General features: G+C 56.6%; 1 protein-coding gene across 1 annotated transcript; it reads right to left on the minus strand.

Moving 5' to 3' along the window:
- Window positions 1-1,815: 1,815 nt before the first annotated feature.
- TFR2 (transferrin receptor 2) lies at window positions 1,816-16,282 on the minus strand. The gene is made up of 18 exons (XM_025864763.2): window positions 15,836-16,282; window positions 15,341-15,590; window positions 15,053-15,239; window positions 10,023-10,163; window positions 9,837-9,948; window positions 9,608-9,730; window positions 9,094-9,210; window positions 8,822-8,961; window positions 8,379-8,542; window positions 7,448-7,567; window positions 6,840-6,922; window positions 6,698-6,761; window positions 6,532-6,599; window positions 6,372-6,448; window positions 6,202-6,286; window positions 5,886-6,113; window positions 5,440-5,580; window positions 1,816-2,580 (listed from the first exon to the last, which is right to left on the minus strand). The coding sequence occupies exons 1-18, from the start codon at window positions 15,866-15,868 to the stop codon at window positions 2,296-2,298; spliced, it is 2,418 nt and encodes an 805-aa protein (XP_025720548.1). The 5' UTR covers window positions 15,869-16,282; the 3' UTR covers window positions 1,816-2,295.
- Window positions 16,283-16,732: the final 450 nt, after the last annotated feature.

Here is a 16,732-nt window from a genome sequence, read left to right on the forward strand (position 1 = left end):
ATAAAATCTTTAAAAAAAGAAAAAAGACTTCAGCTCCAGTGCATCAGAAACACCAAGGTCCCCTGCCAAGATTGGGGGAAATGGCATTGCCTGACATTAGCTCAACTTAACCAGGCAGGAGAAACTAAGGCACAGGAAAAGGAGAGGATCCTCGAAAGGTATGTGTCCAGCCCTTTTTCAGATGCAGGGCAAGGGAGAAGAAAGGAAGGGGGCAGCCAGTGACACTGGCAGGTTGTTGACTGGGGACAAAAATCAGCAAGATAAGACTCAGTCTGTTCTCTGCTTCTGCTGTCATATCTCCATTATCCACCTCTGCTCCTTTTGCCTCCTTTTGAAAGGACCCTAGTGATTACACGTCCCCCTTCCCGCAGTCCAGGATAATCTCCCTATTAGTTTGGTAGGGCTGCACAGAAGGGGGGGAGGCTTAAATGGCCAAAATTAATTTTCTCACAGTTCTAGAAGCTAGATGTTCAAGATTAAGGTGTCAACAGATTGGATTTCCCCTGAAGCCTCTGTGGCTGCCCTGTGCATACACATCCCTGGTGTCTCTCTCTGTCCTTTTTTTTTTTTTTTTTTTAAGATTTTATTTATTTACTTGAGAGAGAGAGCACAAGCAGGGGGAGTGGCAGAGAGAGGGAGAGGGAGAAGCAGGCCCCCCACCGAGCAGGGAGCCTGATGTGGGGCTCAAACCCAGGACCCTGAGATCATAAGCTGAAGGCAGACGCTCAACTGACTGAGCCACCCAGGTGCCCCCATTTACTTACTTCTTTTATTACTATTTTTTAAAGATTTTATTTATTTGACAGAGAGAGACATAGTGAGAGCAGGAACACAAGCAGGGGGAGTGGGAGAGGGAGACGCGGGCTTCCCGCGGAGCAAGGAGCCCGATGTGGGGCTCGATCCCAGGACCCTGGGACCATGACCTGAGCCGAAGGCAGACGCTTAACCAACTGAGCCACCCAGGTGCCCCTATTTATTTATTTTTTAAGTAGGCGCCACACCCAGTGCAGAGCCCAGTGTAGGGCTCGAACTCAGGATCCTGAGATCAAGACCTGAGCTGAGGTCAAGAGTCCGACATCTAACTGACTGAGCCAGCCAGACACCCTTGTGTCGAATTTTCTTAGAAGGACACTGATCAGATTGGATTAGGCTCACCCTACTGGCCTCATCTGAACTTAAGGCCCGATCTCCAGATACAGACTCTGAGGTACTGACGGTCAGGCTTCAACAGATGGATTTGGGGGGGGGGGGCGGTATATTTCAGCTCAAAACACTCCCCATCTCAAGATCCTCAATTTAATCACATCCAAAATGTCCTTTTTGTTGTGTAAGGTAACATTCACTCACAGGTTTCGGGGATTAGGGCGTGAACATCTTTTTCCAGACCATTATTCTGGGTGCTACAAGGAGCAAATGGACAAAGTGAAGGGCTGAGAAACCAATTTGGGAAACCACTTTGGGAAATGTGTTCTGAACAGTATGTCAGAGAAGCAAATAGTTGAGGAGGTTTCTGACCCTGGTCCGGGCTCCTGAGAACCCAGTCAGGCTCAGAGGGGCCTCAAGGAGGGGGCAGGGCGAGAGGCAGAGTTTCATCCTGGAACCAGGGTAGGACCTGTCATGCCATATTGGGAGCAAAAGAGGACCCAGTACCCCAAAGCCCAGCCCTAGGATTTATGCAGTGGCCCTGGGAGTGACAGTGAGGAGGCCGCAGCCCCCTCAGATGTGGAGAGACAGCATTCCTACTTGTATCTTCTCTGGCCCTTCTGCCCCTCTTAAGGGAGGGATGACTGAGGGTAAGGAAGAAGCATAAAGGTGTTTATAAACAACAGATGCCACCAGGTGGTTTATTGAGGTCCAAACCCCAGCCCCTCCCGCCACAGACCACCTGTTGGGGCTATAGGCTATGGTTCCAGCCATTCTCCCACCAAGGGGGCTGGCCACGTCCCAGGGCCTAGGAAACCTTCCAGAGGCATCACTAGGTGTGGGGCACCCCTTTCCCGAAGGGTAAGGGGCTGTGTGATGAGGAAGCGGGTGCTCTCAGATTGGCTGACAGTATGGCCGGCCCACTGTGGAAGACACCGCTCACCTACACCTACACTGCAGGGCCCGGGTGTGGATGTCTGCGCTGGCTTCTTGGCTGGGCCCCTTGCAGAGATGGGAAGGGCTAATGAGAGATCGGTCAGCAACGACAGGTTGGTACTAGGCACCTCCATCACCCAGAAATCACTCTAACGGGAGAACAGGAGCTCCGGGCATATGCCAACACCCGCCCCCCCCCGCCCCGCCCCGCGGACCTCAGAAGTTGTTATCGATGTTCCAGACATCCCCGCTAAGTGCGTTGGCGGCCCCCTGCAGCGTCCAGGTGAGAAGGGCCAGCTGGCGTCGGAAGCGGCCCTCCTGGAAGCCCAGGCCGGGAGCCACCCGGGAGGCGGCGGCCCCTGGGTCTCCCGAGCCGCCCGAGCGCAGCAGCCGCACGTGGTCGAGCAGCGCGCCCAGCGTGTGGTCTCCGCGGCCCAGGAAAATGTGGCGGAACGGGGAGTCGGCCGGCGACACGTACTGGGACAGGAAGTAGAACTCCACCTGCGCCAAAAAGGGGATCAGGTCGGGGTGGGGGGCTCCGCCGGGAGCGCGGGCCGGAACTGCAATTCCTTACCTGGTCCTCGCCTAGCGTCCATTGCAGAGCAGCTGCCTTAAGCCCCACCTCCCTTCGGCTACCCAATCGGGAGCCGCCGTTCTTTGACGTCATCAGCAGCTGGGTAGGATGCGTCCTCCTGCTGTGTTTTGGGTTCCATCCCGTTCTTTCTAAGCTTTGAGCCTCCAAGCCTGCAACCACGTCTCCCCAGTCTTCCCTCTTCACCTAGTCACTTACCCGGCTGAAGCCTCAAAGAACAGTCTATGGTCCTGCTGTTCCTCACTCTCCTACACCCCCACGCACTCCCCCTCACCACCACCAATGTCCACAGCCCGGAGTCAAAGGTCAAAGGGACCGGCCAGTCCTAATGAAGGGCCTGACTCTCTGTCCTCCCTGCATAACTCAGATGCTGTTCATCTTTCCTGAGATGGCAACTCTACTAGCCCGATTCTCCCACCTTTCTTCCACCCTCTCTGGTTCCTTCTGCTCCCACCTTTGGGCAGGCCCAAGGCTCGACCTCCACCCTCTGTTCTCCTCACCTACACTCCAGTTGTTTTCAAGCCTGGCTGCGTATTAGAATCACTTCGGGAACTTTTTAATGACCGTTGTGTGGGGGTGCCTCCCCGGCAACATTGGAATCTCTAGGCTCGTATCTTTTCAAGTCCTCCATCTTTCACTCCAAAGGCTCATCCATGTCCCTGGCTGCAGTCAGGACCTCGTGGGGATGACGGCCAAGCCTACTTGACAAATCATCCACTGGAATCTTGCTCTCCACCCTTCCGGACCTCCCCACTGGGTAAGAGGGCATCTTACCAGCCTCACACACAGCCCTTGGTAAATGGCAGCTGCTATGGTTTTCCTCCTCCTCTTCCCTCAATTGACCCCGTCTGTCCATTTTCCTTCCAAATGTCTCACTTCATTCCAGTCCCCTCATCCACAGGTGGCCTCTGCCACTCTCCTCCAGAGCTCGGTCTTCGCTAACTTCAATTCCCTCTTCACCATTTACACTCTGGCCAAATCCTTCCTAAAACTCCACTTCGCCCACACCACCTCCCTGCTCAAACGCCTTCCTAATTTCCTTGATGCCCAGACCCTAAAAATCCAAACTTCTCATCCTGGCATTCAGGGCTCCCCATAGGTGATCTCTAGCCCACTGTTTGGTGCCCCTCTCCCCTCTGCTTCTCCCCAGGCTTCTGCTCTGGCTCTGCGGGTCCACACCCTACTCCCAAGGACAGCCACGCCTACTTCCCACCACACCCTTACTCTGGGTCTCTCCACTCTGAAATGTCTTTTCTTTGCACCAGCCCAAGTTCTGTCCATTCTTCAAGACCAACATCATGGTCTAAAGCTGGGGTTAGCAAACTTTTTCTGCAAAAAGCCAGGTAGTAAATATTTTTGTCTTTGTTTCTGTTGCAAACACAACTTGGTCGCCATAGCTGGCCCAAAAGCAGCCATAGACAATATGAAAATCAATGAGCATGGCTGTGTTTCCATAAAACTTCATTCGCAGAAACAGGCAGCAGGCCAAGTTTGGCCCACTGGCTATCGTTTACCAACCCCTGGTCTAGAGCCACAAAGTTCCCTGGGTCTGGCCCAGCTCTGTGCTGCTGGTTCTGAAGTCTGGATTCTTTTACTCTCCAGCCCTGAGTCTGAATCATGCCCCTTACGCACAGATGCCCTTTATTCCCTGGGGGTGGTGGGGGGAGGCATGTGGCAACTTAGGGGGTTGGGTGAGGGGAGTACATTTTTGTGTTCCTGGAGTCTGGGACAGCAGGGCTTAAAGCAAGATCTGTGAATGAGAATGAACCAGGCCCAACCTCTTGTCTCACCTGCAGGATCACCGGTGTCTCAGTGGAGGGGGCAAAGGGAGGGAGAGATGGAGAGGTCAGGAAGTGGGGGAGGAAGAGGGAACTGCAGAGAGAGGAGAATGAGGGGGATCAGGAGAAAGGAGCAAGGATGAAAGAGCAAGGGGGGGGGTTGTGAACAGAAAGTAGGAATGAGCGATGCCAAGGGAAACAGGCAGGGACTCAAGGAGGAAAAAAAAGGGGGCAGACATGTTCCAAAACCATGCTCGTGCATACACTATGGGTTCCCTGTCCAGCCTACACTCACAGAGGATGGTCCTGTTTCTAATTTCGCCCTGTAGACTTATCCCCACACCCACAGTCCCTACTTAGCCCATTCCCCAAAATCAGTGGCCAGGTTGAGTCCTTGGAGGAAAGAATTGGAAGGAAGTGGAGGGCTTGGAACAGGAGATGGAATGTGGGTTGCAAAGTATTCAAAACTAAGCAGGAGGAAAAAAAAAAAAACTAAGCAGGAGGAATGGGCCAAGGACTAAGGTCTTGTATACAACTTTACATGACACCTCCCCCAGGCAGCTTCTCTGGGTTTCAACCACCTTATTACAAGGAAGAGAGCTCTCCTTACTCTGAATTTCTTAAGCCTTTGCCCCTCCTGGGCCATAAGCTTGGGCCTCTTGTACTGTGGACAATCGTGTACAAGCTTTTCCCCTCCAGAAGGGTGAGGAGGCAGTGGAGGGCTCTGTGTGTGTGTGTGGGGGGGGGGTCCCAGTTCTGCCACGTGGTCTGCCAGGCGGTCGGCCCAGTGGCCGGCCCTCCCTGTCAGTTTTATCACTTTGCGGGGCCTGTCTCAGTGGTCGCTCCAGCCTGGCCGGTGTGTGCGCGCTGAGTCCAGGACAGGGAGCCGGAGGGCAGGGGCGAAGTAAAGGCGGAGACAGGGGACAGCGCCCGGGACAGGCCTGGCGGCTCCAGCCACCGGAGGACGCGGGTTAGGGGGCGGGGCCTCACCCGCATGATGCGCACGTTGTACATGCGCATCAGCCGCTCGTCGCTCTCCTCCGAGCTGTAGATCTCCTTTCGCAGCTTCTCCGCCGCCCGGATATAGTCCCCCCGCGCCGAGTACACCCACTGGAGGGTCAGCCCGCGGGCCTGGGGGTGGAGATGCAGGCTGGGGCCGGTCACAGGGGCCAGGACCCCGGCCGAGGCTGGGAGCCCAGGGCTGGCAGGAGGAGGGGCTATAGGGGGACGGGATGCTGGGAGAGGGAAGAAGACCTGGACGTTTGGGAGGGTACCAGCTGGGTCCTAAGGCAGGAGTCAAGGGGCCAGGTTGCCAGAGGGGACTAGACCCTAAGGACTGTGGGGAGGAGGGGCCAGACCTCTGGACTGGGCGACACTTTGAGGGGATATAGCGCCCCCCACCCCCAGGAGCCAGGAGCAGGGTTGGTATCTTGGACCTTCAGGTCCCCAGAGAACTCGTTGAGGCTGCCGATGTGCCTGAGGACCACGTCCCCGTAGCGGCCGAAGTCCAGAGGCAGCAGGTGATCGTGGCTGAGCCGGATGAGGATCTGCCCAGCAAGCTGGGCCACAGCCTGGGCCACGGCGGGCAGGCGGCCCCGCAGCACCCTGTGTAGGTTCTCGTATGTGTCGTCCTTCGTGTGCAGGAACGGGTACGCCTGGCCATCCTGCCGGGACAGGGCGCAGGCTGGCGCAGGGGCGCGGTGCAGACAGGCGGAGGGGCTGCTGCTCTGGGGCAGGGCCAGGAAGTCTCACCTCCAAGAAGGAGAACTCAACGGCAGGGACCCCCGCAAAGGCCGTGAAGGAATAGGCACTGCTGTCCATGGGCAGTGGCCGGATCCTGGGAGTGGGCAGGTGGGAGGGCTCTGTGGGTTCGGCTCCCCCCCACAGCTGTCCTCCCTCCCTCCCTCCTGGCCCCAACTTACACTTCAGCATCCCAGCTGTGATTGTTGAACACCACCTGCTCATAGAGGGTCTGCCCACTGCGGTTAGGAGAGTCCACCTGGGGGACAGGGTAGGGGGCACCGGTCAGGCTCTGGCCGCCACCAGCTTCCCTTCATCCCCTGCCCCTGGCCAGCCTCTTGCCTGCTTCAGGATGTTCTCTATGAGGCTGATTAGAAGGGGGCTGGTCTTGGCATGGAACTTGTCGTCTCCTGCAGAGGGGGAGGAGAAGGGATGCCAGACTCAAAGCTGGGCCCCGCGGCCAGGGTGCACCAGAGGGGCCCCAGCAGGTGGCACCACCCGCACTCACCCAGCACTGCATTGTCCAGGCTCACATAGACCACGGCTTTGAGGTGCAGCACGCTGAGGTAGCCCTGTAGGTGAGAGATGTGGAGTTTAAAACCCCCCACCTCTTCCCACTGCCTGACTCCCTGCCCTGGACCCCACATTACCTCCAGCCACTCTGTGGAGCCCACACTCCCAAAGTCACCTCCGTCCCAGCTGATGAAGAGAAGACTCCTTCGGGGCTGGAAGCCTGGAAGCAGAGAGGGTCAGGAGGATGGGCTCCTCTGGAGGCCAAGCAAAGACCCATCTTTGTCTTCTGTCCTGCGGCCCTGGGCTCTCTCCATCCTTCCCACCAAGCCCCCGGCCCGGCCCAGCTCACCCGGTCTGCCCTGACTCCACTATCACAGTGATGGAGCTTGCTTTCACATGGAGTCTCCTGCTTAATGCTGCACTCAGACCAAGGACTTATTACTACAGCTGACCCTTGAACGTGGGTTTGAACTGCTGGGGTCCACTTACATGCAGATTTTCAACTGAGCAGAGAAGCTGGCGCCCCTAACCCTGGCGCTGCTCAAGGGCCAACTCTACTCTCATATTTGGATGAGGAAGCAGAGGTAAAGCGACTTGCCCGGGGCCGTGCAGCTGGGACACGAGGAAGCCGGGTCTGGAGCCCAGGTCTGCGTGGCCGCCCGCTAGCCTGCGCTCTTGACCGCCTCTGTGCCCTGTGCTGGCTCGGGCCACAGCCCCAGCTGCCCAGCCCAGGCCCTGACCTTACCATTGCTCACCATGGAGGAAAAGGTCCGCACCAGCTCCAGCAATATGGCCGTCCCCACAGCGGACTTGGCCGCTCCTGGGCCCCACGCATCCCTCTGCGCCCCGATGACAACATAGTGATCTGCGGGAGGGGAGGTTCTTGGGGTCCATGTTCTTACACTGGCAGTACCTAGAGACCACCTGGGAGGCTGCGTGCTCCCGGGGCCTCACCTCCATTTCCCAGCCCCGCCCCCACCACTCTCCACCTTCCAGCCCCTCACATCTCTGCAGCCCCAGCCCTGCGATCCTTGCTGTCCTGCAGGAGGGTGCCCCTCTTCCCCTCGGCCCTGCCTGGATGGCCTGCTCCTTCAGCGGGGTGCCTGGCCTCATGCTGGATTCCATCACCTCCCTGGTCAGCCATGTCCCGCACAAGTCCTGACAGGTTTTCCTCCTTCATGCTTCTCTCTAATCCACCCCACCCCTTCTCCAGCATTCTCCTCTGAGCTGCATCATGGGCCCCCCCGTGTCTCTCCCTCAGTGCTTCTAGGTACCACACTCTTCGGCTCAAGAACCCACTTTGATTGCCCACTGCTATCCGTGTCTAGTTAGGCTTGAAAGGTTCATCTATCTCATCAGAACTCCCATTCATGCTGTATCACCCAACTCATGCTTGCTCACCTCCAGTGCTAGGGAACTCACTACTGTGCCAAACTACCCATCCTGTCTCTGGACAGATTTGACCATGGGATCTACTCACTGCCATCCCCCCTCAGTCCCAGATCAGCCTCAGCTTGCCAGCCTCCCTCCCTGGCTCAGCCCTGCCACCCCCTCCACTGGGCACCATTCTTGCCCACTCCCCCGGGCCTCCTGCTCCAGCCCCATCTCTAGCCAGGGTTCATGAGTGGCGGCTCCCCTCCTGCCGGCTGCGGGTGACGCTGGGCAAGCTGGCACACCTGGCTCTGAGCGGCCCTCGATGCAGCCAAAGATGTTGCTGATGGGGGTGGAGACCCTGTGGTTGTTGACCCCAAGGTGCAAGCCTGGCCCAGGGCCCAGGCGATAAGGGGAGCCTGGGAGGCGCCCCTGCCATTCCTGGGGAGCCACAGGGCCTTGGAGCTTCCTGGAGAGAGGTGGGGCAGAAAGGGTCAGAAGTGGCAGAGAGGCCCAGGCTATAAAAGAGCCCAGAGATCCCTCTTTGCTCTTTCCCTCCCACCTTCTGGCTCCAGGTCTACTTCTGCACTCTGCCTGCTGCCTTGGACAGTTGTGCAGGTTGTGTCCTGCTCAAAGTGAGGCTGGGCCCATTCAGAAGATCCGTCTTTTCCTAGTTCACCCAAAAGCACTTTACAGGCTAGCTACATCTCCCTTCCTCCTCCCCTCCTGGCCCCCATAGGCCCCTCACCTCAGCAGGAGGGAGGCAATGTCCGCACTGATAGGCTGGGCGGGGATGTTAGGGAGGCCGGAGGACTGGACTGGAGGGAACTGGGTTTGATTAAAGGAAGGGAAGCCAGGCGTGTAGGGGTCCCCAGTTCCCAGGTGCACCTGTGAGGAAAGGGGTGTCCACACCGAAGCTGTGAGCTGGGCTCCGAAGACTAGCTTACCGGCCCCATCCCAGACAAGGAGGTCCAATTCTGGGGACCCCAAGAATCCACTGCTGGCTGCTCCCAGACTCACATGTCCGTACACAGCTCTGTGGCTGGACAGGCCAAGCTTGTGTGGATCCTGGGAGAAGTCGGCTGGATCGGGGTATATGAGCACTCCTCGGGCCCCAAAGTCCTGGGCACTGGCCACCTGGGGAAGGGAAGTGGCTAACAGACTCCTTTTCCCAGAGAAAACTGATTTGTAAGGGCAGGAGAAGCAAGGAAAAGTGAAGTCGCACTTACTTCCACTCCGCTTTCATGGAGTCACAGCAAGGCTGTGGGCACCACCGGACCCCCATCTTCCCGCCTTCCCCCAGTGCCTTGGCATCCCTCAAACCCCACTGTCCTCTGCATTCCTCCGTGTTCGTCCCCCATCCCAACCTCCCGATTTTGTTTCCCGCCAGCATTTTCTCACGACCCACTTGGTTCTTTCTCTTCTCTCTCCGACAGCCTCCTAGACGCTTCCCATCTGCCGCTATCCTATCTTCGCATTCCCCGGCCCCGCACCCTCCCGGTTCCACGCCACCCCCCCATCCAGGGACCCTCACCTTTTGGGCGAAGCTGATCTCCCCCAAGCGCACCAGCAGGAGGCGCCCCGCCGGCTCCACGCCCCGGGCCCGCAGGTCCTGCAGGTCCTCCGGCCGCCCGTAGTGGGCGTACACCAGCTCTCCCTGGGGATGGAGAGACCGGTGAGGCGTGCCCTCCGGGTCCCTCCTCCGCCACCCGGGAAAGGGCGCTCGCTGCCCCCGTCCTGGGGGCGGGACAGGGGGCTCTCACCGTGGCGTTGCCCGTGGCGCTGTAGGGACAGTAGACGTCGTGGTCCTCCAGCGGCAGGGGTTCCCCGAGCTTCCCAGCCTCACCGACCCAGTGCAGGGTATTGGGATGAGCCCTGAGGAACAGAGGTGGTGAGCGCCCCCCCCGCGCGCCCCCCGCGCGCCCCTAGCGCGCCCCCCGCGCACTCACGGGTCCGGAAACTGCAGCCCCACGTAGTGCGTGTCCATCCACACGTGGTCCAGCTTTTGGCTCGAGAGCGCCCCCCGGACGTCCTGAGCCAGAGCGGCCATCCCGGCTGAGCCGGCCATCCTTTTCCGAAGGCTGGTTTGCCTGAACGGGAAGAGGTGGGATTGGGGCGCGGAAGGCGAGAGGGACTTCTGGGCGCCTGGAGGAGAGGGAGGGGTCGCCCTGGGCCCTGGACGGTGAGGGGCTCCTAAGTCTCTCCCTGACCCCTGCCATCACCATCCATCCAGTCACCACCCGGGCTGTCACTAAGGCCGCCGCCTCCTGCTTAAAGCCTTAGTTTCCGATAGCGCGGTATCCTGCCCACCATCCCTTAGGTTTTTCCTGGTCCAGGCCCAACTCACCAATCTATCTACTGCCTGCGCACACATACACACACACACACGCACCCAGGCCTGTGCTCTGCACACACATACACACACACACACACACACACGCACCCAGGCCTGTGCTCTGCCCCACGCATGGAAGCGCTTTTCTTCCAAAGGACTAAGTGGGCAGAGGCGGCCCTCCATCTGCCCCGTCCTGCAGCTGCGCCTCACGGAGACATCTTACACTATGGTTACTGATATGATCGCGGGGTCCCTTGTCTTGGAGACCTCACCCTGTCTTCTTCCATAGTCACCACCTGAGACTTTTGTCCCCTGAGCTCCCCCTGTTCTTCCATCTCACCCCGTCACAGGCTGCACCCACATGGCCTCCCTGCCAAAGGGCTTCACTTGTGCCCTCTCCAAGGCAGACTCCTCCCTCCTCCACATCCTCATTGAATACCCCTCCACCTTTTGCCTTGGCGGAAACCCAAGATGTCCCTTGAGAGGCCAGGTCTCCTATGGGGCTCTCGAGCTCAGGAGAGAACTCAGGTTCTCATACTACCTGGGCTTGGAGCGGGGGAAGGCTCCCGGCTCCACTGTTGGAATTCCTGCCCATTTCTCCTCCGGTAAACCTCGCTTCCGTTGAAGCCTGTGCCATCCAGCTCCCCCCTCCTCTGCCCCTTTTCCAGCCAGTTGGTCACTTGTCTGCTGTCATCAAGGACTTTGGTATCTGGTTTAGCATTTTCCTCCCCACACCATGGTCCCCTCACTGTGTCACCACTTCAAAATCCAAGTGCAGGGTGCGCCTTAGTCTCAGCCCCCACCCCTCCGCTCTCAGGAAGACCCCTGCACCCCAGGACCCCATGGTCGCTGTGGCTTTCTCAGTACCGTTCCTGTGGCCCTCTCCTGTCCCGATCCAGGAGAGTGAGCATTTGTTTGAAACTGCACCTGTCCGGGCGCCTGGGTGGCTCAGTCCGTGAAGCTGCTGCCTTTGGCTCAGGTCATGATCCTGGGGTCCTGGGGTCCTGGGATTGAGCCCCTCCTCGAGCTTCCTGCTCAGTGGGGAGTCTGCTTTTCCCTCTCCCTCTGCCCATGCCCATGCTCATGCTCTCCCTCTCTCTCTCAAATAAATAAATAAAATCTTTAAAAATAAATTAATAAATAAAATCTGAAAAAAAAAAAGAAACTGCATGTGTCAGTGTGTTCGTAAAATGGATGATGCACACTGTGGATTCCTGTGCCTGACAATACATTTTTTTTTAAGATTTTATTTATTTATTTGACAGAGAGAGACACAGGGAGAGAGGGAACACAAGCAGGGGGAGTGGGAGAGGGAGAGGCAGGCTTCCCGCGGAGCAGGGAGCCCGATGCGGGGCTCGATCCCAGGACCCTGGGACCATGACCTGAGCCGAAGGCAGACGTTTAACTGACTGAGCCACCCAGGCGCCCCCTGACAATACATTTGATGTGCTTCCGGGGGAGGGGATGGGAAAGAGTGCTCAGGGCTAGGGAGGGAAATTAAATAAAAAAGCCCTTCACTGGGGCGCCTGGCTGGCTCAGTCAGTGGAGCATGTGACTCCTGATCTCAGGGTTGTAAGTTTGAGCCTCACTTTGGGTGTAGAGATAACTTGAAAATAAAATCTTTAAAAAACAAAACCAGGGCGCCTGGGTGGCTCAGTTGGTTCAGCGACTGCCTTCGGCTCAGGTCATGATCCCGGAGTCCCGGGATCGAGTCCCACATCGGGCTCCCTGCTCAGCGGGGAGTCTGCTTCTCCCTCTGACCTTCCCCCCTCTCATGCTCTCTCTCTCAAATAAATAAATAAATAAATAAATAAATAAATAAAATCTTTAAAAAAATAAAAATAAAAAAAATAAAAATAAAAAAATAAAAAACAAAACCAAACCAAAAAAAAGCCCTTCAACTGAGACACTGAACTACCGCGTCAGGAGTATCATAAACTCTGTTCTTTGCACCAACCTTAAAAAACAAAACAAAACCCTCCCCCTACATCTGATCATGATTCTCTATTGTTTTAAATTCTTCATTTCTCTCTTCCCTCTTAGAATAAAATCCAAAGCAGTTTGTGTAGCCATTAAGGCCTTTTATGGCCTCGGCCGTATCCACGTTGACACTACAGCTCCCCGGGGTCATGGCTCAAAATCCAAGCTCCATCATGTGGCATTCAAGACTTCTCTGGGTCTGTTCCACTGCCTATCTGGATACTGGACCCCTCTGCTCTCCTTCAGACAACCACATGGACCTGCCTCTCTTCCTCCAATAGGCCACCATTTCCCACCCCAGACCATTTGCCCTTGCTGTTCTCTGACCTGAAATGCTTTTCCACCTTCTCTTTGCCTGTGAACGACTCACCCCTCAGCCTTCAGTTCATCACTTCATCAAGGAAGCCTTCCCTGGCCCCCAATCTAAGTCAGGTCCCCCTGGTTATACTCATTCCCCACATCTTTTACTTTTCCTTCAAAAGTGTTCCTAGTAATAAATATGTGTCGTGAATGTGATTATTAGTTCAATATTGATTCTCCCCATAGACTGTAAGCTCTATAAGGACAAGGCCCAGACTTTTGTTCTCTGCCCTATCGCCCCCACCTACCTAGCCAAGCACCTGCCACATAGTAGGTGCTCAAAGGTATTTGGTGGATAAATGAATGAATGACCTCATCAGTGTCGCTGAGTCCAGCTGCTCACTTCCCTCACCACACCCCCACTGGTCTTGGCGTTACCCAGAATTCCATCTCCGGAATCTTTATCCACTGGGGATTTATTGAACACCAACTAAATGCCAGGCACTGTGCTAGGTGCTGGACACATCCAGATAAAGAGGACACAGCTGATCAGATAAATCTTAAAAGTTCCAATATCTCACTCTCTGACTAGATCTTTCCAGGTTCCAGCTTGCTTCCTGACCCCCCCTACGCCTGCTCTTCAACCACGCTGAGTGCTCCTGACAGTTCCATTCCTTCCTTCTGCATCCGCCCTGGAGTCGTGCATCACTTCACTGCTCACTGGCCCCACCATCACCCTCTTGCCTTCCTGCCCTCTGATGGCACCCCCAGTGCCGCACCTCACCGTGGGACCTGACAAACCGTCCACCTGCTCAGCCTGTGCCCAGATGACCGAGTGTGGCTCAAGAAAATAAGAAGGCCTGCATGTTGTTGATGCCACAGATGTAAGGTCTTTGGGTAAGGTGGACCCAGCAGTGTAGCCAAAGAGTAATAATACGCCTCGATCAAGTTTCGAATCGATCCCACGAAGACAAGAACATCTATCAACACCAATTACTACAGAAACAAAACTAAAAACATACAGACACAAATTAAAGCAGAAAAATCAGGTGACAGGGGCGCCTGGGTGGCTCAGTTGGTTGAGCGGCTGCCTTCGGCTCAGGTCATGATCCTGGAGTCCCGGGATCGAGTCCCGCGTCGGGCTCCCTGCTCAGCAGGGAGTCTGCTTCTCCCTCTGACCCTCTTTACTTCCCTCTCGTGCTCTCTATCTCTCATTCTCTCTCTCTCTCAAATAAATAAATAAAATCTTAAAAAAAAAAAAAACTATCCGGAGTCCATAGCAAAGTTCACACTCAATAACAAAGCTGTATAAAAACATTCCTACGCGGGCGCCTGGGTGGCTCAGTTGGTTAAGCGACTGCCTTCAGCTCAGGTCATGATCCTGGAGTCCCTGGATCGAGTCCCGCATCGGGCTCCCTGCTCAGCAGGGAGTCTGCTTCTCCCTCTGACCCTCCCCCCATCTCATGTGCTTTCTCTCTCATTCTCTCTGTCTCTCAAATAAATAAATAAAATCTTTAAAAAAAAAACACATTCCTACGCAAGTCAGGAGATAGGCCTATCTGCTGTCATCATTACCTTTTACATTTTTTTTTAATTCATGTCCTCTCTAATAATATAAAGCAATGAAAATGACATAAAGGGTCCAAGCACTGAGAAAGAAGCTACGTATCTCTCACTGTCTATAGCTTATGTGACCTTCTACTTAGAAAACCCAGGGGAATCCACTGAAACACTATTCCTGACCCAAGAGAGGGCTACTGGTGGCCCCACCTCTTCTCTGGACCTACCTGGGCAGCTCCTTCCCAATGGGGAAAGTGACTTCAGCAAAACAAGAGGAACCCCGACCCGCTTGTGCTGTGCTCCAGGATCTGGGCCTGCAGGTCTGTGTGTGGCTGGCATCTCTCATAATGCAGATGGAGGGGGGTGGTCTGTGCTCACAAAGGCATTTGCTTGCTTGTTCTTTTTCTGATTTCTTAAAATGTCCCTTCTCAGTGCCCACCCCCCCCACCCCCCCAATCTCACCGCAGTCGCACGTCAAAATCCAAGCTCCGTGATGTGGCATTCAGGACTTTTCTGGATCCATCCCACCTCCTGTCTAGATACTGGACCCCTCTGCTCTCACTCAAGACAGTCAGCTCCCGCATCTCCCAAGTGCCACGTTCAGACCCCAAGCCCTCTGCTGTCTTATCTCTGGTACACCCTCCCTCCCCTCTGGTCCAAATGCCTGACATCCTTCCCAGGACCATCAAACAGGGAGGCCAGGGAGGCAAGTGGAAGGGTCCTGGGAGGAGAGGAAAGGACTCTGAGTCCAAGCGAGTGAACGAGGGTTTTCAAGGGCCGGCAAGGGGGCAGGCTGATCCTTACCTGATGGTGTCCTCCAGGTGCCCCTCCCCCAGGAGCCGCAGGAACATGGCCTGGAGGTCGCTCCAGTACAATGTGCCCTGGTGGGAGTCCGGGCCCGGCTCATAGTTTATGTCTTCACTGACCACCAACACGTCATCCCCACATGCCTGGCAGGACCCTCGGAAGGCCACATAGCCCAGAAGGAAAGCTGAGGGATGGCAAGATGGAGATTCTCCTTGTGCCCCACTCTGGCCTCCATAAATCCCCCCAACCCAGGCCTTCCACTGGTGGGGGTGGGAAGACTCTCACCCCCAGTGAAGATCAGCAGGGCTGTCAGGACCAGGTAAGGGGCAGCCCTTCGTCCTGTTGCTGCCCAGAGTCCGAGGTTTTGCCTCCCTGCTCGAGAGCCCAGGTCAGGGCCCCTCAGCTCCATGGGGCAGAAGTGGGCTGCTGGCTCAGCCCCCTCCTCCCTGTCTTCCTCTTCCTCCTCCAGCCGCCACTGCTGGGTGCCCTCCACACGCTTGTAGATGGTCTGAGAGGGTCGTGGGGACAACCTTTGCTGCGGGGGGCACGGTGGGCATGAGACTGGGGAAAGAGGCATGGGGGATGGGGCAGGATCTGGGCACAACGGTGACTCTGGAGTGCCAAAGGAGCACCAGGCAAGAGAAAGAAAGGGTCCTGAGAGGCAAGCTGGAGGGGAGAGATGGAGGTGGGAAGGGGAGGGGCCAGCCTTGGGGTTTGGGAGGGGGCTGACGGACCCAGAGAGAAGGCCTAAAGTGTCCCCCCAACCCCACTTGGTCTTACCGTTCTCTGAAGTAGACCCCAAAGTCGCTCCATGCTCGTGCCCCCTCCTGAGCCCTGCAGGCTGTTCCCCCCACAGTGATAAACCGTTTGTGGGAGCCCCAGGAGGGCCCCTTATCAGCCCTGGCAGGCAGCCTGAGCCCAGGCCGTTCTTCTCCCCCCGAAAGGGTGGGGGCACAGTCCTGGCCTCAGTCCAGCCTTCCAGATAGGAACCCCCAGCCCAGGCTAGAGGGCGAGGGGCTGTGCCCTCCCCTGCAAATCCCTCTGCAGTCTCACTCCTGTCCCCTCCCTGCAAAACAATCAATTTTTTGACCTTGGGGCAGACTTTGGCCTCCTAGTTCCCGTCATGGGTGGGGGAGGGGGGGCTGACGGCCGGGGAGGGCAAAAGATAAGGATGCCCTCTCCTGCTTCCACCCCTCCCAGTGTCCTCGGGGACCCCTTCCTCAGCTCCGCACCACAAAAACCTCGCCCCCCCTCAAGTCATCCGGCTTGCAGGCCCACCAGTGAGTGCCCAGCCAGGCCTTGTAACACATTAGTTCCTGGTTCTGACACCTGCCCCCAAGCGATCCTAAACTGAAGTTGCCACAGTGGTGTGACCTGGGGGGGGGGGGGGGGGGGGGGGGGGGCGGGTTGGTCTGGCCATGTAGATGCCTGTCTCATTGCAATCAGGATGAAAAGTGGGTCTCAGGCTCCTATTAACTTCTGGGGAGGGAGGGGCATTGGGTGGAAGCATATGGTTAAGCGGGACCAGCGAGTGCTCCATGTTGGGGTTCTCCTGGAGCTGCGGGGTCGAGGCCCACCAGGCATTGACGGAAAGAGCCCTGGTCAAGGCCTGGCCAGAGTCGGATGACCTTCAACAACTCATGGTCTTCTCTGGGCACCTGCGTCTCTTTGGTGACG

The sequence above is a fragment of the Callorhinus ursinus genome, unplaced genomic scaffold, assembly GCF_003265705.2.
Source record: "Callorhinus ursinus isolate GAN/ISIS: 27379988/994484 unplaced genomic scaffold, GSC_fseal_2.0 scaffold55, whole genome shotgun sequence".
NCBI classification, from domain to species: Eukaryota; Metazoa; Chordata; class Mammalia; order Carnivora; family Otariidae; genus Callorhinus; species Callorhinus ursinus.